A 28,000-nucleotide genomic window follows, 5' to 3' on the forward strand; every position below is an offset into this window, starting at 1 on the left:
GGCCGGAAAGAGATTTTGGCCGATATTCTACATATTTTCTAATCTATTAAACATTTGATCTTGATACTGTTTTATATTCCTAAAACTACAATATGTTATAAACATAGTGGGATAAGTTTTGTAGACTTTACCCTTTGGCAAAGTTTTTTTTAAATCCCGTTGTTTAGAAGGAGTGCAAACGCGCACATCACAGAGTAGGCGTTCCCTAACGGAAACTGTAGATATATGATAGAAAGAGCCAATAGGATATCGCTAGTTCCTGCTTGGCTTCTTACGTTTCCTATTTTACCCCTGTACAGTTGTTGGCGGTAATGCACCATAAATATTGGATGCAACCCGCGGGGAAACGCCACCGAAGAAGAAGAAAAAAAAATACTCGTCACCTTGCCCTGGAAAGAGAGCCATGCCTGGGATACTGCTAGGAGACGTGTTCCCTAACTTCGAAGCTGAGACAACCATCGGCAAGATCAAATTCCATGACTTCTTAGGAAACTCGTAAGTGCTACTTTTGTAGGCTAAACAAGTCTGTGATCATCTGCTATTACTTTGTATCTGCACTGCATCAGCGTATTCAATTGCAAACAGTAGCCTAATAATTTACTGATGGTGTATTTGTGTAACATTTTAATGTACAGACAATGACAGACTTGGTTGAATGTCCATTGCCACGAGCTCAGCGTGAAATTAGTCATACATTGAAGACACAAGTGTCATACAACATGGTAATTATAGCCGCTAAGCACCGGTCCAGGACCAGTTTCATACGAAAAGCGAAGATCTGATCCCACATCAGATCTTAATAATTCGAACATCTACCGTAGGTGCGGCTTCACACGGGCATCGTGGGTTTATAAACAACGGTTTGTTACAAAATGTTGTCCAAAATCCACATTCAAACACTATTTCAGACACATTTGATTTGTATATAAATCCTTCCTGTTTAACATATACACTCTTGACCTTGCCCAGGTTTCCAGATAGCAATGTTTTTAGTATTGTAAAATCGACCAAAAAATAATGATAATTCTTAAATATTTTTTTTATTTCAAGTACAAATGACAAATATCACGTCAACATTGAAGAGGCGACTCCGGGATGCTGGTCTTCTAGGCAGTTGCAAAGAAAAAGCGATATCTCAGACTGGCCAATAAACAGAAAAGCTTAAGATGGGCAAAAGAACACACACTGAACAGAGGAACTCTGCCTAGAAGGCCAGCATCCCGGAGTCGCCTCTTCACTGTTGACGTTGAGACCGGTGTTTTGCGGGTACTATTTAATGAAGCTGCAAGTTGAGGACTTGTGAGGCATATGTTTCTCAAACTAGACACTAATGTACTTGTCCTTGCTCAGTTGTGCACCAGGGCCTCCCACTCCTCTTTCTATTCTGGTTAGAGGCAGTTTGCGCTGTTCTGTGAAGGGAGTAGTACGAGATCTTCAGTTTCTTGGAAATTTCTTGCATGGAATAGCCTTCATTTCTCAGAACAAGAATAAACAGAGTTTCAGAAGAAAAGTCTTTTTTTCTGGCCATTTTGAACCTGTAATCGAACCCACAAATGCTGATGCTCCAGATACTCAGCTCGTCTAAAGGCGGCCAGTTTTATTGCTTCGTTAATCAGAACAACAGTTTTCAGCTGTGCTAACAATTGCAAAAAGGTTTTCTAATGATCAATTGGCCTAATAAAATGATCAACTTGGATTAGCTAACACAGCATGCCATTGGAACACATGAGTGATGGTTGCTGATAATGGGCCTATGTAGATATATATATATTTTTTAAATCAGCTGTTTCTAGGTACAATAGTCATTCTCAAAGTCTACACTGTATTTCTGATTAAAAAAATAAAATAAAGTTTTTCTTTAAAAAACAACGACATTTCTAAGTGACCCCAAACTTTTGAACGGGAGTGTACATCTCACTCATGCGCACATCCAGACAAACAGTTGGCTTGGTCAAAGGTTTGGCTGTTACATAAGCATGATCCAACAAACTCTTCCAAAGTGGAGGAGCAGTGCTAACAAAAGTTAAGCTAACAAAGCAGAATTATACCTAATGTATTCCAGTGTTTTTATAGCTCAATCATTAACATGGGCCATGCTTTTACTCCAGTATTCATGGCTATAGTTAAATAATAGAAGAATATAAAGGGGTAGGGATAACGGTTGGCACAGGGGAAGGCCCTCCAACATGGTAGATTGGGGGGTGCCCTTTCTCACACACACAAATTATTATATTGCATAACATTTAGCTTTGCAAAGCCATGTGTGTGGTGCAGCCAGAGGGGGGACTAGAGCATTTCCTGCCGCAGTTTTAAATGATCGTGCAGAACTAGAGAAAAGTTCAACTTCCCCCTCTAGGGGATTTAAGTTTCTACCGAACAGAGCAAATGATTTTCTACTGCCATTGCTGTGGTCCAATATGGAGGGATGAGGAGTGGTAGAGGGAAGAATATAACTTGAAACTATTACAAGTCTCAAGATAAACTGGTTTACTGTGTTTTGTTAGGGTAGCTATTTCCTTTACTCTGTAGCTAAAAGCCTCTCATTTTGATATTTTGGCACTCTGTACAGATTAGCCAGAGATTATTCTGTTATTGCAACACCCTAACAGCTCCCCACTTAAACACTGGTGGTTGCCACAGCTCTGTTTCTAGTGCAACGGTTTTAATACATTTTCTTAAACTATTGCCATAATCCAGAATGATGTGCACATGATTGTGGTACTTCAGTAAAAACCATTCACAATAACTGTATTGTCCTATAGAAGAACACTTGTTGCTCTTCTTTGAAAAAAACTAAATGCTAACCTCCATACTGTCCCAGTCTGACTCAATTAGTGGTGTGGGAAAGGAGGAGAGTTTGTATTCCAGGACCACGTCTCTATTATTCGGATGTACTATGACGCTAAAAAGGTGTGGTTCTACAAAGCATCTTTTAACAGAACCTCTAGTTTTCCTGTTCTTTTCTTAACACACTCTACCATACATTGTTGCATCATTGGTCAACCACACATTCCAGAGACTAGTCACATGTTTTTCAGTCTTTTCTTCCACCTTCCCTCACATGGTCAGATGGTGACACTGCCTCTCATTTAGTAAAAGTTAGTTTTATTTAAATCCGTTAACACTTGTCTAGCCTAATGTTTTCCTCAGCAGAGAGTTACTCTCCTCCCTCCCTCCTCTCCTCCAGGTGGGGAATCCTGTTCTCCCACCCCCGGGACTTTACTCCGGTATGTACCACAGAGCTGGCCTGTGCTGCCAAGATCAGCAATGAGTTCAAGAAACGCAAAGTCAAGATGATCGCGCTGTCCATCGACAGCGTGGCCGACCACCTCGCCTGGAGCAAGGTCTGGCTACCCCTCTCTCTGCATCCATTGTCTATGTGGTTCAAATGTAGAGAGCACATTCCCATACATTGCATAACTACCATATGGACAGCCTCTCTCACACAGGTTTACTACCATATCTAAACGCTGTCAGCCATGTCTAAATCAATATTGCATGCATACACAAACCCCATGTAATCCCCCTGAGACTGCTTTAGCCTGCACAGCTGTTACACTCCATCTCAACTCCATTCACAGATGGTCATTTCTCTACAGAAATATATTGTGTAGAACATATATGTTTGTCTGTCAAGTATAACAGGGAATAGTGTTAGCCTTTTATTACATTTCTATCTGCAAGTACTGAATGTTTTACCTCCCTTAAAGGCCTCTCTTGGGTCCAACAGGGGAACGAGTTCCTCTGTACTGCCAAATTCTCAAGTCTTACACTGGAGCATTGGTGATTGGACAAATGGCTTGATTGCTAGGTTACAGAAGCACCACCCCCCTCCAAAGTTCTCAACAAGTTGTTTGGGATGAAAAGTTAATCTCTGAAGTTCACTGAACCAATTAATCCCACCCCCTTATATACACACACACCCACCCACCTCTGTCTGAACCTGTGTGACTAATGGCAGCCTTCCTTCCCACAGTGAGGCGTATGAGTTTTGTCTGATGTCCAGTTTTTGATTAGACCACACCAGCCATTACACTGCTGTCTATACTTCTGTAATCTCGGTTAACCCAGAACTAAAGTCTCACATAATTGGTCAGCTGCTCGATTTAAGTTCTGGGTCCATCCACGTTAAGAGAAGAGATCAAGAAATGCTAGAAAAAGGAGCAGAACTGTAACGAGGAGCTCCACCTTCGCTCTTGGCAAGTTACGGGCCGAATGTACCCTCCCCTTCCGGAATTTAAAAGATGCTAAAACCTGCGAAATCTGTCCAAATAACCACTGACGAAAAACCCAAACACCAGAACTGCTGCTGCTCTTATTTTACGCATCCATTCAGTCCCAACAGATTCTCTGTCTACACACAGAATCTTTCCATGAGATTAACACTGCTGCTGCTCTTATTTTACGCATCCATTCAGTCCCAACAGATTCTCTCTGTCGACACACAGAATCTTTCCATGAGATTAACACTGCTGCTGCTCTTATTTTACGCATCCATTCAGTCCCAACAGATTCTCTCTGTCGACACACAGAATCTTTCCATGAGATTAACACTGCTGCTGCTCTTATTTTACGCATCCATTCAGTCCCAACAGATTCTCTCTGTCTACACACAGAATCTTTCCACGAGATTAACACTGCTGCAGTGAACACCAACTATCTCTAAAATTTTAACATTTCTTTACAACAGACATATAACTACCCAGACTAATGGCTCCTTTTTACAATAATATTCACTCTGGCCACAACCTGCTCTAGCTCAGTCACCCTGACTGTTGTCTGTGAAAGACCTGATCTGAGCCACTCAGATTAGAGTCCGTGGTCGTCACAGGGTCAGGTTCTTTACAGATTATAGTTCTCATTGCTGTATATTATACTACATACAGTCACTGATTCTGCTGTTTGTAGTTCACATCATGAAAACAGGAGAGTGAGTTACTGAGCAAAGCAAGGACACGTTTACTCTAATATCAGTTGTGAAGGCGTCACTGTTGAAAATCACAGCCAGTAAAGGTGACACGGCCCCCTGCCCTTGCTGATCATCGCTGACCCCTGACCTCTCTCCCTCTGTCTGTAGGACGTGATGGCGTTTAACAGTGATGGTGCGGACTCTCCCCTGCCCTTCCCCATCATCGCTGATGATAAGAGGGAGCTTTCAGTTCAGCTGGGCATGCTGGACCCTGATGAGCTTGACAAGGATGGTATTCCCCTCACTGCACGCTGTGTGAGTATGAGGTCACAGACACATCCAGGAGATGTAAACTGCAACATTTTTGCTGTAGAAAATGAAGCTCAAATTGGTGTTTGTTTATAAGACCCCTCTCCTTCGGTCCCACCCCCAGGTGTTTGTGATTGGTCCAGATAAGAAGATGAAGCTTTCAATCTTGTACCCTGCCACCACTGGAAGGAACTTTGACGAGCTGCTCCGTGTCATCGACTCTCTGCAGCTCACCGCTCTCAAGAAGGTGGCCACACCTGTCGACTGGAAGGTACACACACCCACACCACTGTTGATTTGAAAGTTAGTCACATCTTGATATTAGACCACTTGAAAACATCTCACTAACTTAGTCTCCACTCTCTCAAATCTATATGTACCATATTGTTTTTTGACTTCATATTTTTCTCTTTCTCTCCCTCACTCTCTCAGCCTGGTGAGAAGTGTATGGTTATTCCCTCTCTCTCCGATGCAGAGGCTGCTGAACTTTTCCCCAATGGCGTCACCACCAAAGAGCTGCCTTCTGGAAAGAAATACCTCCGCTACACACAGCCCTGAGCCTCGGGAGGGGGCACACAAAGTCGTCCCGGACACAACCCAAAGCCCAGATAGGCCCACTGCCAAAGTATCAGCACATAGTGGTTACGCTATAAGTCCTCTAACGATAGAACTAATCATCCCTTCAAGAGTCTTGTAGGTTTTGATGCACTAATTAAAGTATCTCACAACTTACATATTCAGTAAGCATCCATTAATCCATTCATAATGTCTTCTGAGGAGCAAGGCTTTGATATGAACTTAGCATTGTACAGTGTTACTACCCCAATAAACACACTTTTGGAAGACCACTGTGGGGGGTGTTTTTTGTTGTTGGTGGTTGATTATTTATATATTTATTCTGCATCAATACTTAGAAAATGCATCCTTCCTTCCAGTAACTGAATGTTAACTTTGCTTTCAATTGAATTATTTTAAGTTTTAAGAAACTTGCACCGATCACATCTAATCTACAGATCAGTGTTAACCTCACTGAAGGAAAGAAGCAACTGTTTGACCAGTATACAAACTGGAGGTAATTGCCTCCTGTAAGGATTCTGTGCATCAGATAAGAGCCGAGGCCTTAGAATAATGGACAGTGTTTTGGTTTAGTACTTGAGTCCCAAAAGCTCAAGTAGGGGCCTAATTTATAAACTGTAAGAAAACAAGTCTGTGCATAAACCATCAATGGGATAATTTCCACCCAAACTGTGAGATTTACCAATATGAATGTTTAAGTGCATAAATTTATGCATGGCCATCGTGCATATGCACAGTGCCAAGTGGTGGAATAAGGGAACTACTTGTCAAGCATAGCATTGAGTAGTAATTCAAAATCATTTATCGATATCTATTGTGATTTCATACATCATGACATGCTATACAATTCGACCACTTTGCATTTAACAATAAAAATCCGTATAAAGTACAGTAATTTGTTAAATGGGAGGTACGTGTGAAAGTTTTACCAATGTTGAAATACTTTAGACTGAGAATGAGCGATTGCTCTGATTTGGCACACGTTACATTTCGCAGAGAGCGTGTTTTTTTGAGACCGATGTGGCTTTATCTGCAGAAAGCATCAGTTATCATTTCCAAAAACGACCTTATAGGATTTTTGCGAGGATTTAAGACCTACTTTCAAAAGGCAAACTTATGCCATTCCGCTGCACGTCTAAGTGTTATCCCGCGTGGCTCAGTTGGTAAAGTGGTAGAGCACGGCACTTGCAACGCCAGGGTTGTGAGTTATATTCCCACGGGGGACCAGTACAAACAAAATTGAAAATGTACACACACTACTGTAAATCGCCCTGGATAAGAGCGTCTGCTAAAATGTCTATAAACCCTCGAGTATTTGACAATAGGCAAGCTCCTGCTGAAAAGTGCCTATCGGCATCTCACAGCCCTCGGTGAGACAATGTTTTGGATGCAATCATCAGTAAAACGAACAGTAACGCACCATTGCACAACAAGTTGAAGTCAAGAGGGATTTATTTGCCATTATGCCATCAATGGGTTCCCAAATACGAACGGACCAATAGACGGACCCCACATCGACATACAATCACCATCCCAAAACGATTTCAATTATGTGAACCGAAAAGGCTTCCACTCTTTATGTACAGGTGATGTGATGAGCAAAAGACGCTACTGAATGTGGTGGCAATGGTCAGGTGGAACACATGACTAGTTCATTCTGCAGAACAGCAATGTTGGGAGCTGTTGAGGATGGACGGCTTAATGGTGAGTGTTGTCTACTCATGTGAAGTATATTTGCCATTGCTAAAGCAACTTCATTGTCCTAATGGTCCTCTCTTTGTAGCTACAACTGAGTGATCCAAATAAAACCTTTTGGCTGTACTCGCTGAAACCCTCCAATGCTTTACTATATTTTACCAACAGATGGCAGTACATCAACGGTAATGGAAACAAGGACTTCAGCGCCATGGGGGAGATTCTCATTTGGGAAACCGTCCTCTCTTCGACTCCTCCATACTCTCCTCCGTGACCTGGAAGCAGATAAGTGGTCGAGTGGCCAAGGAGAGTATCAATTAGTAAGTAGACGAACGCAGGTGTGTCCCTACCTCCTCCCACTGAGGAAGCAAATGCCCAGAGTCCATTGCAGAACAGTTTTGACATATGCCTCATCCTCTTTGAATCGGCTGTTGTTTACTTGGGGGAGAAAAGTATGTACATATATAAAAGGGATATGCTACTTATCCCTTTATCTATAAAATGTCTAGCACAACTAGCTAAATGTATTTTTACAACTACACATTTAATATGGGAGTCCACCCTTGTAAACATAATTTGCATGATGCCACATGAGTGAAGGAGTCTCAATTCAAACAAGTGCATTTGTTTCTATATTTTCTTTCCCCTCCTTCTCGGTTACCATTGACATTTTTCAAAAGGAGGTGAGGGTAGAACGGAGGAGTTGAGCAAACCAATTGAGAACCTCCCATAGATTGCTACAGTACACTAGAGTTTGTCTTGGATTTAGTTTGAGATGTAAAATTGTAATTGTAATAAATACATAGTTTAGAACTCAATGGTTTTGCTTTGTTTCCTGGGAAAATACTTGGTCTGGGACGGAGAAACTAGCTTTCAGTATTGCTTGAGAGGAACTCTAGTTAATAATTGACATGTGAACCGGATCAAGTGTTTTAACTAGACCATGGTGTGCGTTACCTAACAGGTATTCAACCCACATAGCTGGGGATCATATACCACTGTAAAGGACCTCAAGGTATGAACACACTCACACCCACGTACGCACACACAGAGGACGCCTGTTACCAAGGACAAAGGGGGGATTCCCTTTGTGTGAAGAAAGATGGACTGTGTGAGTTAAGAATGTGTCTGGAATGTTTCTTTGAAGATTTAGACTACGCCCCTGACCCATTCTGTTTCCAGGACACTGCGAATCAGCGAGCACGGCATTCTTCCACAGTTCTACCCCACTAACCTCTTGTCTTATACCCACACATTTGACACGCAATACATTCCTCTGGTACTCTTGATAACTGTATGCTCTGGTTTAGTGCACACCGTTACAATAGTCCCAAGTACCAGTAGATGCATGGAGTTGACTGTATTTGAATGACTAAAGTCAAATTGGTCTGTACTGGGGTATGGACAGTAAACGAGTCCTTACATGGTGTATCCTCTAGATGGCAATGCTGCTACAGCTGATTGACTGAGGCAACAGTCAATGGTACATCCCAAGGTTCAAGTGAAAGGTCGTCCAACAAGAAGTTATGGAACAATCTTCCCTTTAATGAGATGAATGAAGTTTAGATCATAGCAGTTAATTTATGTCACTGAGCTGGTACACTCACACACAGCAGTGGAGCTGCAAGACCCACATTCCCAGCCCCAACAACACCACCCAAATCAACAGCAGCAGATGTGTGTGTAATATAGCCCTTCTCCTGAGCATGTCACACTGGACTACTAATACACCACCAGCAGCTGCTAATAACGCACTCGCACACCTGATCCATATCCAATGCTGATTGTCACAACATAAAGTATATTTCCAGTGTATTCTCTGTGTTATTGTTACTCAATCATCAAGCTTGGTGAGTGTGTGAGTGAGTGTGAGTGAGTGTGTCAGTGAGTGAGTGAGTGAGTGAGTGAAAGTGTGTTTACTACAATCTCAGCTGCGGCACAAACGTGGGAACAGAGGACAAATTGCAGAAGTTCTGGCTGGGGGAGCAGTGTGCGTCTGTGTGTGTGTGTGTGTATGTGCGTGCGTGCATGCTTGCGGGTTTGTGCATGTATGTGTGTGTAGGAGAATGTTATTCCCATGTTGTGCCAGAAATTGACTTCAGTAGTTTAACCCTATCTTAAATCGTACCCTTACCGTAACCATTTGGAATGAGTGCCTAAACTTAACCCTTAACTTCGAAGTTTAACGTTTGGAGAAATGGAACGATACAGAGCAGCAGGAGCAACAAAAACGCTTCAAAAGTTGACGTTTGAAGCAACTTCATGTGGATGTGGATGAACATCTAATTCCGCAGTGAGACTTTGAGAGCTTGTTGCTCCATCACCTGAAGCTGCCAGTGACCCACAGGTTAGCAAGCCATAGACCATGGAGGGAAAACACACACACACACACTGCACTGATGCTTTCCAGACTCTCTCTCCCCGATTGCCTGGCACTCTCACCCCTTTCTCCCTCCCCCATCTCACTCTTACCACTCTTATCTGCCTCCACCTCCCTCTACCTCCACTCTGCTCTCTCGTATTACAGAAACACACACGTTCAATCAGTTTTTTTCTCTGCCTACCACTCCTTAATTCTTTTTTCTTTTTAAAATCAACTCCATCCAAGCAGCTTGCAGACAGAAGGCCATTGTAGACACACTGTAGTACTCCTAGAAAATGCAATGGCCGATGGTCATTTAGTTAGCTGTATGAACCCTGTGATAAATGTCAATGTAAGTGCTATTATTCACTCTCTCTCCCTCACTCCTACCCCCCCCCCCCCCCTCACACACACACACATAACCGGGACACGTACATAATCAGTAGTGGCGTATCACCTGAGTAATGTCTAAGGATGTCTGGACTTTAAAACACCAGCCAACACTAATGTCCAGGACTATATCACAGCCACAACGCAAATAGCTGTCACTGTGTGTGTGTGTGTCCTGCTGTCTGATCATAATAACGAGGAATTTGTCATTAAAAGGAGACATAAAACACAAGGTAGTAAGGCTCAGACAGGCCACAGAGCAGAGTGCCCTAGTGGAGCACTTTCTGGAAGGAGATAGGGAGACCACCATGTCTGGCATACAGATATAGCCTACACATTTGCATTAATATACATATTGTATAGACAGATAGATAGAGAGACAGACAGAGGATAGAGTGTATATTTGTTTCTATGGTAACTGTTTGGGTGTAGTTGCTGGGTTGCTATGGTAACTGTTTGGGGTTTGGGCTCCAGTTCCAAACCATAAAGACATTTTAGTCGGTACTGAAACCAGCATGGCTTTCTTGGCTCTTACACTAAGGTGGCTTTCACCGAACCAAAATAGTATTTTCCAAACTCTGGTGCGTTTACCACCTTAGTTCGGTTTGTTTGGACTGGTGTGAACACTATCTGAACATGGAGCTCACTAAACAGCGCACCTTGGTTCACTCAGAAAGGGTGGTCCGATTCCACTCATATCATGGTCTGGTGTGAAAGCAGTCCGGAAACAAATAGAGAAAAAGAACCAAAGGCGCTACAGGCCTATTATTGGTGAAATGCACGCAGTAGCCTACCATAACTTGATAACTGTGAAACATTCTGTCAGTAGCAGCATATTTACACTGAGTGTACAAAACATTAAGAACTCCTTCCTAATCTTGACTTGCACCCCCCCCCCCCCCTTTCTTCGTTGGGGCATGTACTCTACAAGATGTCGAAGCGTTCCACAGGGATGCTGCCCCATGTTGACTCCAATGCTTGCCTCAGCTGTGTCTAGTTGGCTTGGGTGGCGGACCATTCTTGATACACATGGGAAACTGTAGATTGTGAAAATCCCAGCCGTGTTGCAGTTCTTGACTCAAACCGGTGCACCTACTACCAAACCCCGTTCAAAGGCACTTAAATATTTTGTCTTGCCCATTCACCCTCTGAATGGCGCACATACACAATCCATGTCTCAATTGTATCAAGGTTTACAAATCCTTCTTTAATCTGTCCTCTCCCCTTCTTCTACACTGATTGATGTAGATTTAACAAGTGACATCAATAAGGGATCAGAACTTTCACCTGGATTCACCTGGTTAGACTATGTCATGGAAAAAGCAGGTGTTCTTAATGTTTTGTACACTCAAAGTATGAGCGCATCCGATGCAGATTAGAGGAGATGGGGCTATAGTCTTATCAAGTCTATTCACGTTGGATTTGGAGGGGCTATTGTGTGGCTTCCTCCTGCATGTTGTTGAAAAACCACATTTAAATGAAAGTAATATAACGTTTGTCACACACAAGTTATGCTTCTTGAAAGTCATAGATGGATTTAACCTGAGCATTTTTCTCCAGTAAATAAATGACTTGCATAAACACGTGGATTTCTTTAGGCATTTTATTTTATTGGACATTTGGCAATATGAAACCAACTGGACCAAATGGAAAATAAAATACAATGTAGGTAGGTCTAAAAAAAATCGGTCAGCGGCCGTGGAGTTGACGTACCAGGCTGTGATGCAGCCCGACAGTATGCTCTCGATGGTGCTCCTGTAGAACACTGTGAGGGCCCTCTGGGACAGGCCGAATTTCTTCAGTTGAAGAGTTGCTGTCATGCCTTCTTCATCATGGTTTCTGTGTGGTTTTACCCTTTCAGCTCCTCTGAGATGTGTACGCCGACAAAAGCTTTTGACCGTCTCCACGGCGGCCCTGTTAATGAGGATAGGGGCGTGCCCAGTCTGGTTCCTCCTGAAGTCCACAATCAGCACTTTTATTTAGCTGATGTTGAGGGAGAGGTTGTTTACCTGGCACCAGACCATTAGAGTGCCCCCTCCTCTCTGTAGACCTTCTCGTCTTTGGTAATCAGGCCTGCTACTGTCATTTCATCATTGAACTTGATGATGGAGTTGGAACTGTGTGAGGCCATGCAGTCATGGGTACAGGGAGTAAAACAAGTTTTGTGGAAAAGTACTGTAAATGATTATGTGTGTGTGCAAAATCTATCAGATAACGAGGGCCAGTCCTGGTTACCTGGATCCACTGGTGAAGACCAATCAAGTCAAATCTTATTGTCAAGTACTTGCAGGCTTCTCACACAATGAAACGGCGACACAAATGACATAGTAATCAAATAAGTAACATAGGAAAGAGATCAAATAAGTGACTTTGTAAATATATAACAAACTAAATCAAGTACAAGAGGCATGCAGATACAGAAAAATAAGATAGAAATGTAAATAATAAATTAGAATATATAGTATGGCTATGGACATTGTTTACCCGTGTGCATAGTGAGTGGAATAAGTACAGTGCAGTTGCAGCATAGAATGATATGAAAGTATACACAGAGCATTCGTAAAGTATTCAGACCCCTTCCCCTTTTCCACAATTTGTTACGCTACAGCCTTATTCTAAACTTGAATACATTATTTGTTTTACTCAATCTACACAATACCCAATAATGACAAAGCAAAAACAGGTTGTTAGAATATTATGCAAATGTAAAAAAAACAACAACAACAGAAATACCTTATTTACATAAGCATTCAAACCTTTTGCTATGAGATTCAAAATTAAGGTCGGATGCATCCTGTTTCCATTGATCATCTTTGAGATGTTTCTACAACGTGATTGGAGTCCACCTGTGGTAAACTCAATTGATTGGCCATGATTTGGAAAGGCACACACCTGTCTATATAAGGTCGCACAGTTGACAGTGCACGTCAGAGTAAAAAACCAAGCCATGAGGTCGAAGGAATTATCCGTAGAGCTCCAAGACAGGGTTATGTCGAGGCACAGATCAGGGGAAGGGTACCAAAACATTTCTGCAGCATTGAAGGTCCAACAACCACAGTGGACAAAGAAGTTTGGAACCACCAAGACTCTTCCTAGAGCTGACCGCACGGCCAGACTGAACAATCGGGGGAACCCAATGGTCACTCTGACAGAGCTCCAGAGTTCCTCTGTGGAGATGGGAGAATCTTCCAGAAGGACAACCAGCTCTGCAACACTCCACCAATCAGGCCTTTATCTTAGAGTGGCCAGACGGAAGCCACTCCTCAGTAAAAGGCACATGGCAGCCCGCTTGGAGTTTGCCAAAAGGCACCTAAAGGACTCTCATACCATGAGAAACAAGATTCTTTGGTCTGATGAAACCAAGATTGAACTCTTTAGCCTGAATGCCAAGCATCACATCTTGAAGAAACCTGTCACTCCCCCCCTATGGTGAATCATGGTGGTGGCAGCATCATGCTGTGGGGATGTTTTTCAGCAGTAGGGATTGGGAGAATAGTCAGGATTGAGGGAAACATGATAACATTATGCAATCACCACTATGCTTGAAAATATGGAGAGTGGTACTCCGTAATATGTTAGGGACAAGTCCAATACCACACAACACTTTGTATTCAGGACAAAAAGTTAATTGCTTTGCCATGTTTTTTTGCAGTATCTTGTGCCTTAGTGCCTTGTTGCAAACAGGATGCATGTTTTGGAATATTTTTATTCTGTACAGGCTTCCTTCTTTTCACTCTGTCAATAAGGTTAGTATTGTGGAGTAACTACAATGTTGTTGATCCATCCTCAGTTTTCTCCTATCACAGCCATTAAACTATGTAACTGGTTTAAAGTCACTATTGGCCTCATGGTGGAATCCCTGAGAGATTTCTTTCCTCTCCGGCAACTGAGTTAGGAAGGACACCTGCATCTTTGTAGTGACTGGGTGTTTTGATACACTATTCAAAGTGTAATTAATAACTTCACCATGCTCAAAGGGATATTCAATCTCTGCTTTTTTATTTTTTACCCATCTGGTCTTTGAGGTAGAATCTGTGTTTGAAGTTCACACCCCTTGTGTATTGTGTACGTGGTGTACAGAGATGAGGTACTCATTCAAAATCATAATACGCTCTATTATTGCACACAGAGTGAGTCCATGCAACTTATTATGTGACTTGTTTAGTAAATTTTTACTCCTGAACTAATTTAGGCTTGCCATAGCAAAAGGGTTGAATACTTATTGACTGAAGACATTTCAGCTGTCATTTGTAATACATGTTTTAACATTTCTAAAAACAGCATTCCACCTTGACATTATGGGGTATATAGGCCAGTGCCAATTATGGTTGTGTATAGGCCAGTGCCAAAATAACTCAATTAAATATATTTAAAATTCCGGCTATAACACAACAAAATATGGAAAAAGTCAAAGGGTGTGAATACTTTCTGAAGACACTATAGCAGCTAGCAACAACCAAGTTCAAGTTTAGCTAACGTTAGCAAGCTAGCTAGCCAAGTAACGTTAACTAGCTAGACTAGCTAGCTAACTTGTGTTATTGTCATCATTGACATTAATGTTACACAAGTAAAACTACTCACAAATGAAGGAAACAGTAACATTATTTATTTGAGCAAACACACTTTACATTCCATATGGTGCATCAACAGATGAGAACTTGAATTTGGAAAAAAACTAGCTAGCTAGCCAATGAAGTCTATTATCTCCATGCATGATTCAAAATCCAGGCTAGCGAGTTGGTGCTCCTTCTATTATGTCAACTGAATGGGTGCCGCTAGTGTATTATTGTCCGGTATCTCAAAACATTCGGTGGTGATAAATACAAACAATGAAACGGTTCTTTATGTTACAACAATATTGCAGTGGGGACACTAATGTGTGCAACACTCGTTCCTACCATGCTACTGCAGTGACCAGCACGTCTGTATTGATGCTGAGATGTTGACTGTTAATAAATAAAACTTAAGCAGCTGAAATGCCGTCTTTTGCCATCGGGAGACTGAGTAGCAAACTTGAAAGTGGCTTGCCAACAGTAAGCTACGTAGCTAGCTTGGAAGAAACCCACCAAAGCAGCTTACGGCAGAGAGAAACCACATTGCAAGATGGAGAGTGCACTTGGATTAAAACCACCATTGACATTATGCTTGGACACAAACAACCTGGCGAAGAGTTGGAAATCGTGCAAAGAGGAGTTTACACTACCTGGATCTTACACTAGCAGACGTGAAAGAGACCGTGAAAATGAAACTTTTCTACTATCACATTGGAGAGATCTAGGGAGCTGTGTGAGATACTGATGTGTTCAACGTTGGCAAGGAGCTTATTGAGGCATTTGACGCGCATAGCAACCCAAGGTTGAATGAGATTGTTGAGAGGTATCGTTTCTTTGTAAGAAATAAAGAAACTGATGAAGGTATTGATGAATGGACAGATCTTAGTCCTAGCCAGTACATGCCATTTCAGTGATATTAAAGACTCATTGATCTGTGATAGAATTATTTATGGCACATGCAACTCCCATCTTAGAAAGAGACTGCTATTAGACAAATGTACGCAGATATGGAGAGCTGCTGAGTTATCACGTGAGAACAGTAAAACAATTAAAGGAAACAAAGTTGAGGAAGTACATGCAATGAAACATACAGCAAAGAAAGAAAAGGACAAAGATGCAATCTCGTGCAAATTCTGTGGGAAACCACATGAATGGAATACAACTACATGCCCATTTTTTGGAAAGCAATGGAAAAAGTGTGGGAAGTACAATCATTTTGCTGCAAAGTGCATGGCAAAGCAAAGGAGAGGATAACCAGTGCATAACGTGACTGAGACAGATGAGAAATACGAGGAAATTCTGTGTGTTACTAATGAGAATGTAAATACAGTAAAAGGCAGCAGACAGCAATGCTCATTGGCAAAGAACTAATGATATTTCAGTTAGATTGTGTAAACTGTAATATTATCCCAATGAATCTACTGAACCCGGTCACACAAGTTGCGAATACAAACCAAGTCCTAGTGATTTACAACAAGAACACACTACAGCCACTTGGCAAATGCAAGATTAAACTGAGAAATCCACAAAACAAGAAACTGTACCATCTAGAGTTTATGGTGGTTGATGAGGGCTCTACGGTGCCAGTACTAGGCAGTATGGAGTTCAGGCCATGAACCTAGTGAAAGTGTAGTTTGTGAACCTTCTTGCTGTGCATGGATAGCATTGCAACAGTGGGTATGGACACAGAGTGTCAATGGACTATAGAGAACAAAAAGAGATGCCTGGAGCCAGTGAAACAGAGCAGCCTTCAGATTAGGAGTATTACTACACCTGTGGAGAAAAGCACCAACTGGATAAGCAGCCTTGAGATCGTAAAGAAACCAAATGGTAAGGTGAGAATATGTGTAGACTCCAGACCACTGAACAAAGCACGAAAGAGAAGTCACTTTCCTCTACCAACAATAAATGGCATCTTACCAGAACTGTATTTATAGTGTGTGATGTCAAGAATGATTTCTGGCACGTCCAGCTTGAAGAAGAGTTAAGCTATCTGACCACATTCTCTACACAGTGTGACAGACACAGATGGTTGAAGATGCTGATGGGGATTAGCCCAACACCTGACATTTTCCAAAGGAAATTGAGCCAAGTGCTCAAGGGCTTACACGGAATACACATCACCGCATATGATATTTTTATTACGGGAGAGGGTGATAGAGATAGTGAACAGAAACCATAGCGAGAAACTGAGGCCATTCCTGAACAGATGCAAGCTAAACGCAGACAGGCTCTGCCTGAGAAGAAAATAAGTTCCATACATTGGGCACCTACTGACATCAGACTGAAAATCAGCCTGGAGAAAGTGCGAGTGATATGAGAGATGCCAAGATCAACGGATGTGAAAGGAGTACAACGTCTACTAGGAATGGTGACCGATCTGACAACTGTGTGTTACTGAGACAACTGACGCAAAAATAAAATCCTTGGGACTGGACTGAGATGCACAAACAGGTGTTCCTCAAGATCAAAAGACACCGTTGCCAAAGCACCAGTACTGTAGTACTATGACCCTGAAGATGAACTGACACTACAGTGCCACTCCTCAGAGACAGAACTCGATGCTACCCTGATGCAAGGTGGGAAACATATAGCATTTGGGAGTCGAGCACTGACACAGAGGGGGGCTACGACCGAATAGAAATATAATGTTTGGCAATTGTTTTCGGCATGGAGAAATTCCATCAGTATTCTTATGACCGGAGAGTGAGTGTACATGAGAGAGAGCCTTTGCTCAGCACACCAAAGAGACCTCAAGGACTGTTTCTCAGACTACATAAATATGACATTGAGATTACATTGCTTGCCGATACTCTGAGCAGAACATACTTACCAGAAAGGACCACTGAAGGATCAGTTGAAGATTAAATAGAGAGCATTAATATGGTCTAATAACTACTCATCTCAGAGCAGAGGCTCAAAGCTATTTGCTCTGAAACAGCAAAAGACAAGAAAATGCAGACACTGATACAGACCATTCAGTTGCGATGGCCAACGAAGATAGATACACTAAACAATGTCATACACTACTACTCGTTTCAAGATGAACTAAGTATTTAAGATGGAATCATATTCAGAGGAGAAAGAGCAGTTATTCCAGACACATTTGGAGGTGAAATAACTAAGCTGATTCACTCGTCTCACATTGGGATTGAAGGATGTCTCAGGAGGGCAAGAGAATGTGTATACATACTGGCAAGGCATGAACGAACAGGTTAAGACATTCTTAGAAAAATGTGACATCTACAGGTCTAGGGACACAAAACAACAAAAGGAGACCACATGAGCTGCCTAGCCGACCATGAGAAAAGGTAGGCAGAGACCTGTTACCTTTTGACAACAGAGATGATCTGATTATAGTGGATTACTTTTCTAACTTCTGGGAACTTTACTACCTAACTGACATAAAGTCCACCACCTTGATCCGCAAGCTTAAATCACACTTTGCAAGACAAGGGATACCAGACGTCTGTTTCTCTGATAATGGACCTTAGTTTGTTGAATCTTTTGCGAGGAATACTATGGGAATTCGCACAGAAGACCTCGTCACCTGGTTACCCTCAAAGTAATGGGAAAGCAGAATCCAAAACATCTGATGCGGAAAGCCCAAACAGAGACAAAGACCCTTACTTGGCTATACTGGACCATCGCAATACACCTTCACAAGGAAATAACGTGAGCCCAGCTCAAAGACTGCTGAGTAAGAGAACTCAAACTCTTCTACCCATATAATCTTCTACAACCAGGGATAAAACAAACAAGCAACAAACAAGGTCAGATAGAAAAAAAAGTAACCTACTATGACAGATGCTTAAGGACATGGGAACATTAAGCGAAGGTGAAAGTGTCAGAATCCAACCTGTAGAACCAAACACATTCTGGAGAAAAGCAACAGGGCTGAAATCTGTTGATGGAAGATCATACCAAGTTTAATTTGACACTGGAGGTATTCTGAGGAGGAATCATCACCATCCACAGAGCAAAGTCAACCTGAGACTGTAGGGACAAACAGAGACTGTTTCGACTCCAGATAGTGCTACTGATGACACACAACATGCAGGTGATACACAAAAAATGGAAAGACTTGGAAAACAAAACAGACAGAAAAGTCACTGTCAATAATACAAACAAAGAGAATAGAAAAGTGACAGCTGTTTTGTTTTATGTCATTGGAAGTGAATATATTATTTTTCAGTATTAATTGAGTAATTCTGACAGTTTTGTGACACACTATACAGTTGTGTAATTACGCTATTATGGTAGGATTTCACACTTGTAACAAATCAAATAAAGGATGTAACAGTAGTATTGTTATGTGTTGCAGTGGGGACACTGTGTAACACTCGTTCATGCCATAATCAACACTTTTCTTCAAGTGGGTGTGGCGGTTTAGGGATTGGCATTTATTGCTAGACAGGGACTATTTGTATTGCCTCAAAAAAATAGTATATTAAATCAATGGAATAAATGTAGGCGATCATTAATCTACTTAAACTGTAAATGATTAGGTGTATCACTTTGTGTCATTCTCAATTGTTGTAAATGCATTATGTCCACGTGTGGTTGTATTGTGTTTTTTAATTAGCAATTGAATCTAATCAAATTAAAGTCATAACAAATATAAGGTATTTATAGAAACAACAAAAACAGCTGTGGTTAGCTGGAAGAAGGCATGTTGAATTTCAGATTAGAGAAATTGCTTGCTATTGTCCTTAAAATGAACTCATGGCTAGATGGCTTGCCTTGGGCTCATAGCTGTCCTCTGAGTGGGGGCTAAACGCCAGAGATGCAAAAGCGGCCTGCTAAGGGCTTATAGTTGTCCTTTTCGTGGGGGCTACCCGCCAGAGATGCAAATCATGTCCGCAAACTCCACTTGCTGGCTGGCGATAGGAATTTATAGCCTTGGGCTTAGGGAAAGTGGAAAATAGCACACAGGAGGACATTCTTGCTATCTGGATAAACTAGGTACCATGCATTGTTTGCTCAAAAAGGGTGGTTTCGGTACGATTGAATTCGTACCATGGTGCAGTTCGCTGCAGGTGAGAACGAAGTCCTGTCTAAATACAGGAAAATAACCAGAGTTGCACAGATGCTTGCTGCATCATAACTTCATATCTGGATATTTTCTGAGTGTAGGCAGATTAGTGTTATACCGGTGATAGGCTCTGAATATAGCCTATTCACGTGCAGTAAGAGAAGCTATTGTGCTGTTTCCTCCCGCATGTTGTTCGAACACCAAATATGACACAAGTGATGCTTCATGAATGATAATCATAGATGGATTTAACATGACCATTTTTGTCCAATGAACAAATGACTTGCATGGGCACATGGTTTTGTTTAGGAATTTTTGTTTGCTTGACAAACTAAAATATGACCAAAATAAAAATAATACAATGTAACAAATATTCTAACACCGATTTGAACTATAGGCTTAGCTCAAAAATGTGTGAAAATGCCCTAAGGGTCACGTGCATAGGCCACACACACACACACACACACACACACACACACACACACACACACACACACACACACACACACACACACACACACACACACACACACACACACACACACGCTGGAGGAGAAAGAAGCACATGTTTTACTTTAGTAGTTGTTTATGTTCATGCAGCATTGTTGGAGGAGGTTGACAGGGAACCATCAATTAAAACCATGATCAAAAAACACGCACTGGTAAACAAACATCACAAAGTTGAGAAAGAGAGAGAGAGAGAGAAAGGGAAAGAGAGGAATGCTGTAAAAGGAAAGAGTTCTTTATTGAATAAAGGATCATGAGAGGCCTGTGGTAGGGCAGGATAGCATAGTGTAACTGTGTAACTGTACCTATGAGGGCATCAGCTCTCTATGGCTAGGACACAAGTCTCTGTTCTGAGAACTCAAATCATACCAAGGCCCTCACTGCCAAAGGTGTGTGTGTGTGTGTGTGTGTGTAATAACTCAGCTTGTTAATGTCCTTAATGTCCCTTTTGTGTGGTTGTAATGAGTTCCCCAGGGTCCCCCACCTTTCCCTTCCCCTCCTTCCATTCATCCCTCCCTCCCTCTCTCCCCAAACTTGGCCCCATTAACCCCCCGCTTCCATTCACATATTTATTTAGGTTGGTTTGTAGCTAGAGACAGGGAAGGGGGTGGGTGGGAAGGTGAGGTGGCTGCCTCTACACATGTTTATTTAGGTAGGACTTGTTGGGGGGGGGGGGTTGAGGAGGGAAAGGGTTGAGTAAGCTGCTGTTTAGGTAGGAGTAGTTAGTGAGTTGATGGAGAAGAGGGTGGTGTGGACCAGTGGGGCGAGGAGTGGGTGAGGAGAGCGTGTATTGGTGTCACTGTGCTGGCTACATTAGTTAATGACATCATGTCATGTTCCCTCCATCGACCCTGTGAGCCCTGTCAGAAACATCTCTGTGATGTCTACCAGGTCTACAGTATACTGTAAGTCAGTGCTTTCACATCTCAGAGGCCAGGATGGAGCTCTCACACACAGGGACACACAGCTGACACACACAGGGACACACGACTCCAGCTCCTTGACCCCTTGCACCTTGCATCCACTGGGGCTACATCCAGGGTTCAGAGGTCGGAAGCAAGGGGTACTGAGTGTGATGGGTTTGTGGGTGGTTTGTTCCTTGAGTTTTTTTGTAACATTTTCTTTGTGCACACATGCACACAACCCAAGGGTTGTGTGCAGCAATGCTGAAGTCACTATCAGCTATAAGGTGATCAGACTTACTGTAAGCTCACATTCTCTGGCAGACTGTTCTACCTCTGGAAGCAATGTAATTGCAAGAAGACAGACAATGCCACAAATACCTCAGGAGATTTCACATTTCAAAAAACTTGAACTGATTAGAGATATAATTTGGTTCATGTTTATTTTCAAATCTGTGTAAACATACACACAGTCAACAAATTTGTGTCAGTCTTGTGTTCACACACACACACACACACACACACACACACACACACACACACACACACACACACACACACACACACACACACACACACACACAGGTTGTTTATCTCTGAGATTAATGAGGTCCATGCTACCCTGTGACTGATTCAAATCCAATTTTATTGGTCACATACACATGATTAGCAGATGTTATTGTGGGTGTAGCGAAATGCATGTGCTTCTAGCTCCGGCAGTGCAGGAATATCTAACAAGTAATATCTAACAAATTACACAACATATACCCAATACACACAAATCTAAGTAGGAATGAATTAAGACTATATACATATGTATGAGCAATGTCAGAGCGTAACGGACAAAATACAGTAGAACAGTATAGAAAACATATGACATATGAGATGAGCAATACTGTACTGACCTCACCTTCTGGATGATAGCAGGGTGAACAGGCAGTGGCTCGGGTGGTTGATGTCCTTGATTATCCTTTTGGCCTTCCTATGGCATCGGGTGCTGTAGGTGTCCTGGAGGGCGGGTAGTTTTCCCCCGGTAATACGTTGGGCAGACCTCACCACCCTCTGGAGAGCCTCGCCGTTGCGGGCGGTGCAGTTGCCGCACCAGCCGGTGATACAGCCCGACAGGAGGCTTTCAATTGTGTATCTGTAAAATTTTGTGAGGGCTTTAGGTGACACGCCAAATTTCTTTAGCCTCCTGAGGTTGAAGAGGCTCTGTTGAGCCTTCTTCACCACACTGTCTGTGTGGGTGGTCCATTTCAGTTTGCCAGTGATGTGTACGCCAAGGAACTTGAAGCATTCCACCTTCTCCTCTGCAGTCCCGTCAATGTAGATAGGGGGGTGCTCCCTCTGCTGGTTCCTGAAGTCCACGATCATCTCCTTTGTTTTGTTGACGTTGAGTGATTGGTTTTTTTCTAGACACCACACTCCCAGAGCCCTCACCTCCTCCCTGTAGTCTGTCTCATCATTGTTGGTAATCAAGCCTACTACTGTTGTGTTGTCTGTAAACTTCATGATTGAGTTGGAGGCGTGCATGTCCAAGCAGTCATGGTTGTACAAGAGGGGGCTGAGCACACACCCTTGTGGGGCCCCAGTGTTGAGGATCAGCGGAGTGGGTCAGCGGAGTACCTTCTCCACCTGGGGGCGGCCCGTCAGGAAGTCCAGGACCCAGTTGCACAGGGTGGGGTTCAGACCCAGGACCTTGAGCTTAATTATGAGCTTGGGGCGTACTATGATGTGAAATACTGAGCTTTAATCGATGAACAGCATTCTTTCATAGGTATTCCTCTTGCCCAGATGGGTTAGGACAGTGTGCAGTGTGATTGCGTCATCTGTGGACCTATTGGGGCGGTAAGCAAATTGAAGTGGGTCTAGTGTGGCAGGTAATGTAGAGGTGATATGATTCTTGACTAGTCTCTCAAAGCACTTCATGATGACAGATGTGAGTGCTACGGGGCGATAGTCATTAAGTTCAGTTCTCTTTGCCTTCTTGGGTACAGGAACCGAACAATGAATAACAACTATCCAAGACTCCCCCTCCCCGAGAAATAATAATGCCGTTCCCTACCCCCAAGACCCCGTCCCCCAATGCACCAACAAAATGAACAAAAGAGAAACAATGAAAACAGAAAATAACAACAAAAGACATCAAGGACAACTGAATATGTTTGAATACATTCATGGCACTATTTACATGTGTACGCTGCAAACACCTGCGTGGCATCAGCATCAGGCAAACAAGCATTAGATGTAACAACGTTGGCCCTCAGTCATTCAAACAAACTTTTTTTTACTAATCTTTGACAGTCATTCTATTCCCCTCCCAGTAGCTCCACTCCCACTTGTCTCCAATTCCACTTCCCAAACCTCAGCTTTCCTCAACCCATCCCACCTATCTCTTCTGGCCACCCTCTTCAGATTTCTATGTGGCATATATTTTTCAACTATCCTGATATTTAACATACAATTTGAAGCTACAGGCAGCGGAGGTTAATAAACTCACCAAAATTAACTAATCAGACACAGGTGATAACAACAGACAGACACAAACAAAAAGGAAAAATGGATCGTGGCAGCTAGTAGGCTGGCGACGACGATCGCCGAGCACTGCCTTAACAGGGAGAGGAGCCACCTTCGGTGGAAGTTGTGACACACGCTTTATCTTGTCTGGTTAAGCATCCCAGAAAATGGCTAAATATTTTTTGCTCACATTATTTGAAAAAATAATCATCAGGAGTAGACAGCGCCATAAGTAAGTGAGTAAACTGAGATATGACTAATAGACAGGTATTTTACCACTCCGTGGTTGTAGGATCATTTCTATTTTTACTAGTTTTCTATTGAAATTCATTGTGTGGAGCTCATTTATATATTTTGTGATACCGTCAGCCCATTGTATAGGTAAACTGTTGGGTAATGTAAAAGTTGTATTTTTTTAAAGATCCAATACACTTATCATAATTAAGTTTTAGTCCAGAGAGTCCAGAAAAGTTCTCTAGATCTTCATTGAGACATTGCCGGGATATAGCTTGCGGGCTTAATATAAACCTCAAGTCCTCTAATGTTGTTAATTTATCTGATTTTAATAGCTAGCATTTTGATGGCCATAACCAATAGATAGGGTGACAGCTGACACCCTTGTTTAACTCCTATTGACAATTCAAAACACTCTGAGAAGTTGCCGCTATCCACTATTTTACACCTGGGGTTACTATTCATTACTTTTACTCATTTTATAAGAGACTCACCAACATTTTTTTAATCCAGACATTTATAAATAAAACCCAGTCTTACTTTATCAAAATCTGCTATAAATACCAAGCCTGGCTTCTTAGATATTTAATGTTGTTCTATTACTTCTAGTAGTTGTCGTATTTGTGACCGACTGCCTTGATTTGGTCTTATGTAGCAAAATTTGAAATTGTGTTTTTTACATTGGATAAAAACAGAGACCCAGATCTAAAAAAATGTTATATCATACACTGCATCATCATACATTCACACCTTTTCAAGCTTTAGCCCTCACACAAACTTTGACCATTTTACTCACCCTGCAGAGCTGGTTAGGCTGTTTTCATGTTATCCAGAGCGTTGGTGACTGTGACTGTGCTGCTGGCAACAATTTAATTATGCTTTTTTGCTGACGTTTACTGACACCGGCCATATTCAACGGGTGTTGAGCGTACGTAAATTCCTCAGTTATTCTGCACTCTGGCACACACAGACGAGAGTGCTCTGAAATCAGAGTAGATGGCCAAACTGAATTTACGAACGCACTTGAAATGGTTACTTGCATAGTGGAGTCTTTTATTAAGACATGTAGCTAAACAATGAACCATAACCCCAAATCATGATGTTACTACCCTGCAGGAGTTTGCAGGTATTTAACCAACCAGGTTCAATGTTAGTTAGTTAACATTAGGCTATAACTAGCAATGCAAATGGCTCTGAGATATGAATAATAAGATCATACATATAACGTTAGCTAGTGAGCCAGCCAGCTAACATTAGCTGCCTAACAGTACACTTTAACTTGAATAGAAACCACTTTCTGTCAATATGAGAAAAATATAATATCTGAAAATGTAGCTAGCTAGACTATCTTACCCGTATGCATGGATGGACACGTCTCCCAGTCATGGAGACAGGTGCTTTCTCCATCTCCTTAGCTATCATACTCGAATTCCACTAATTTCAAAACTATGTCCTCCAGAAAGTGGAGAGCAACACTTACGCAGTTCTACTACGCGATACATTTAATAAAAAGCCGCATCAGACATGATTACCTACACATACTGACTGGCTCAAATAGACAGAAGTGTGCTATATGGCAGATCAATCCAAACTCATCTCTCGACGTGTTCAGCTCATTGTCTCAGCCAATCATGGCTTGCGGGAAGGTTGCTGGCTTTTTCTATGGCTAAACCAACTAGGCTCGTAGTTTAACAATTTGATTTGTATTTACAGATTGCATACAAGTTTGTTATTAAGGCACATGAAAGTTCACATGTTTGAGAAGGCATTTCTGGCAAAAAAAAATCATTTTGCAAAAAAATAAAAAAAGTTTACATTCAAATGGCTCTCCTGTGAAGTAGTGACCCGCAACATCCGCCTAGTTTCCTGAAACGGGTCACATATTTTCCCCAGTGTATCGTCCATTTAAAAACCTGTCTGATCAGAATGAACAATGCCTGGTTAACCCTTCTTAATTCAGAGTGCTATGCATTTTGCTAGTATTTTTTAGATGGACTGGATGTTTATATTTGCCATCTGGGTCTTGTTTAATTAATAGTGAAATCAGACCTTCTTGCTGAGTATCTGACAGACTGCCATTTCTATAGGAGTAGTTAAAACAAGCTAGTAATGGAGCTTTGAGTATATCAAGAAAGTATTGATATACTGATAAAGTGATTCTTTAGCTACTGTGGGCAAATCTAGGCAATGTAATTGCACACCTAATTTAATTTTAAAAACATAGTTGTTGTGTTTTAGTACAACTTGATCAAACCCCTTACTCTCTCCCCTTTTACTCTGGAGACAGAGATAAGGAGCCAATACGTGTCTTTGAGCTCAGACACACGCATGCAGAAACAGAAACACACACACCCAAGGAAGTTTTGAAGTGTTAGTGACAGATAGGGAGATCCTTTATCTTAATGACATCTGAGCAGGAAACTCTAAATGACATGTCTCTCTCGCTTTCTTTCTCTCTCTCTGTTACAGAACAATTCTGCTCTTCAACTCTTCAGTTGCACAACATTACCAGGATGAAAGGTTCTCCTTTGACAGTTTATGACCGTTTCTGAGCAGTAGACAAGTCAATGCAGGCATGTTAACACACACAGACACATGAATGCACAAGCACGTCCACAACACCAGGCCTGTTTTACGAGACAAGATGATTTTGATGGAAAGGCTTTTTAACAAACAGGTAGCAGGCAGCTGGAACAGCACTTTGCCACATGGCATGCTGCCACATTCCATTTAAACTCTGTTTTTCTCCTCCTCTCCCACTCCTCTCCTCTCCTCCCCTACTCTCCATTCCTCCTCTCCTCCACTACTCTCCACAGGTGCCCTTATGTTCCTGTGTGGTCAGGTTTCAGAGGTATAAAACTAAGCTGTTCAGTAATCATCACATCAGAAATGAGAGGTATGCTCCTAGAGACACCATTATCTACAGGTTACCATAGAGGACAGAACGGAGCGGCAGGGTTTGTGTGTGTGATTACCTGTGTGAACAGAGAGTAGACAACAGGAGATAACAATCAGCAGAACAAACACACCATTTATACTAGACTCCCTGTCAGACAGGCAGAAGACAAGACGGGAGGGAGGGAAGGAGAGGACTCTGGGAAAACTGACTGACCCAGCTGCAGCCTGCCCGGAACTGTCAAGAACTCTGGAATTGGCAAGATCTCTCTCGCTCTCTCTCGCTCTCTCTGATTATTGTGTAGTACCTGCCCAGTGGACCCCAGCCAGTTTAAACAGCCTTCATCCCTCCCCTCCCTTTTCATGTTGTTCCATTAGAGTGTGTGTTGTGGTTTTGGCTAGTAACAGTTGGAGAGAGGGGGAGGGAGGAGAAGAGAGTGATGAGCGAGGGGGATAGTACAAGATGGGACAAACAATGTTTGCTCTGTTGCTAGCTCCGAGCCAACTTTGCCAACATATCCCAATCAGAAACCGTGGGTAAATAGCAATATCAGCAAAACAACTGAGGGCGTATGTGGTGAGACACGTGGCAAGGACGACAAATCATCACAGACTACAAAGGGAAAACTAGCTGCGCGGTAACACCAATGAATCTTTCCCAGATGAGCTACACACAATACTCGCAAAGCAGCCGGCCCACATGAAATCCCTGGTCGTGTCCTCAGAGCTTGTGCAGACCAGCTGGTTGTTCATGGACATATTCAAACTATCCCTGTCCCAGTCTGATGCCCACATGCTTCAACATGTCCACCAATGTCCCTGTACGCAAGCAAACCAAGGTAACCTGCCTAAATGACTATCGCCCTGTAGCACTCACTTCTGTCATCATTAAGTGCATCAACGGGCTGGTCAATGACCACATCAGCTCCACCTTACCCGACACCCTGAACTCACTTCAATTTGTATACTGCCTCAACAGATCCACGGATGATGCAATTGCCATTGCTCTACACACTGCCTTATACCACCTGGACAAGAGGAACACCTATGTGAGAATGCTGTTCATCAACTACAGCACGACACTAAGCTCAAGGCCCTGTGCATGAACATCTCCCT

At 42.3% G+C, this 28,000-nt stretch overlaps 1 protein-coding gene across 1 annotated transcript; it reads left to right on the plus strand.

Annotated features, from left to right (window-relative positions):
- Positions 1-331: 331 nt before the first annotated feature.
- On the plus strand, positions 332-6,066 carry LOC135556361 (peroxiredoxin-6-like). The gene is made up of 5 exons (XM_064989502.1): positions 332-495; positions 3,188-3,344; positions 5,078-5,224; positions 5,343-5,489; positions 5,651-6,066. The coding sequence occupies exons 1-5, from the start codon at positions 404-406 to the stop codon at positions 5,774-5,776; spliced, it is 669 nt and encodes a 222-aa protein (XP_064845574.1). The 5' UTR covers positions 332-403; the 3' UTR covers positions 5,777-6,066.
- The last annotated feature ends 21,934 nt before the right edge of the window (positions 6,067-28,000 follow it).

Source organism: Oncorhynchus masou, chromosome 15 (assembly GCF_036934945.1).
Source record: "Oncorhynchus masou masou isolate Uvic2021 chromosome 15, UVic_Omas_1.1, whole genome shotgun sequence".
NCBI lineage: Eukaryota > Metazoa > Chordata > Actinopteri > Salmoniformes > Salmonidae > Oncorhynchus > Oncorhynchus masou.

Excerpts from the sequence above, each read along its gene's own strand:
- LOC135556361 (XM_064989502.1), top strand. The coding sequence starts at position 404 with ATGCCTGGGATACTGCTAGGAGACGTGTTCCCTAACTTCGAAGCTGAG. Across the intron at positions 3,345-5,077 it reads ACCACCTCGCCTGGAGCAAG|GACGTGATGGCGTTTAACAG; the intron begins GTCTGGCTACCC and ends CTCTGTCTGTAG. Across the intron at positions 5,490-5,650 it reads CCACACCTGTCGACTGGAAG|CCTGGTGAGAAGTGTATGGT; the intron begins GTACACACACCC and ends TCACTCTCTCAG.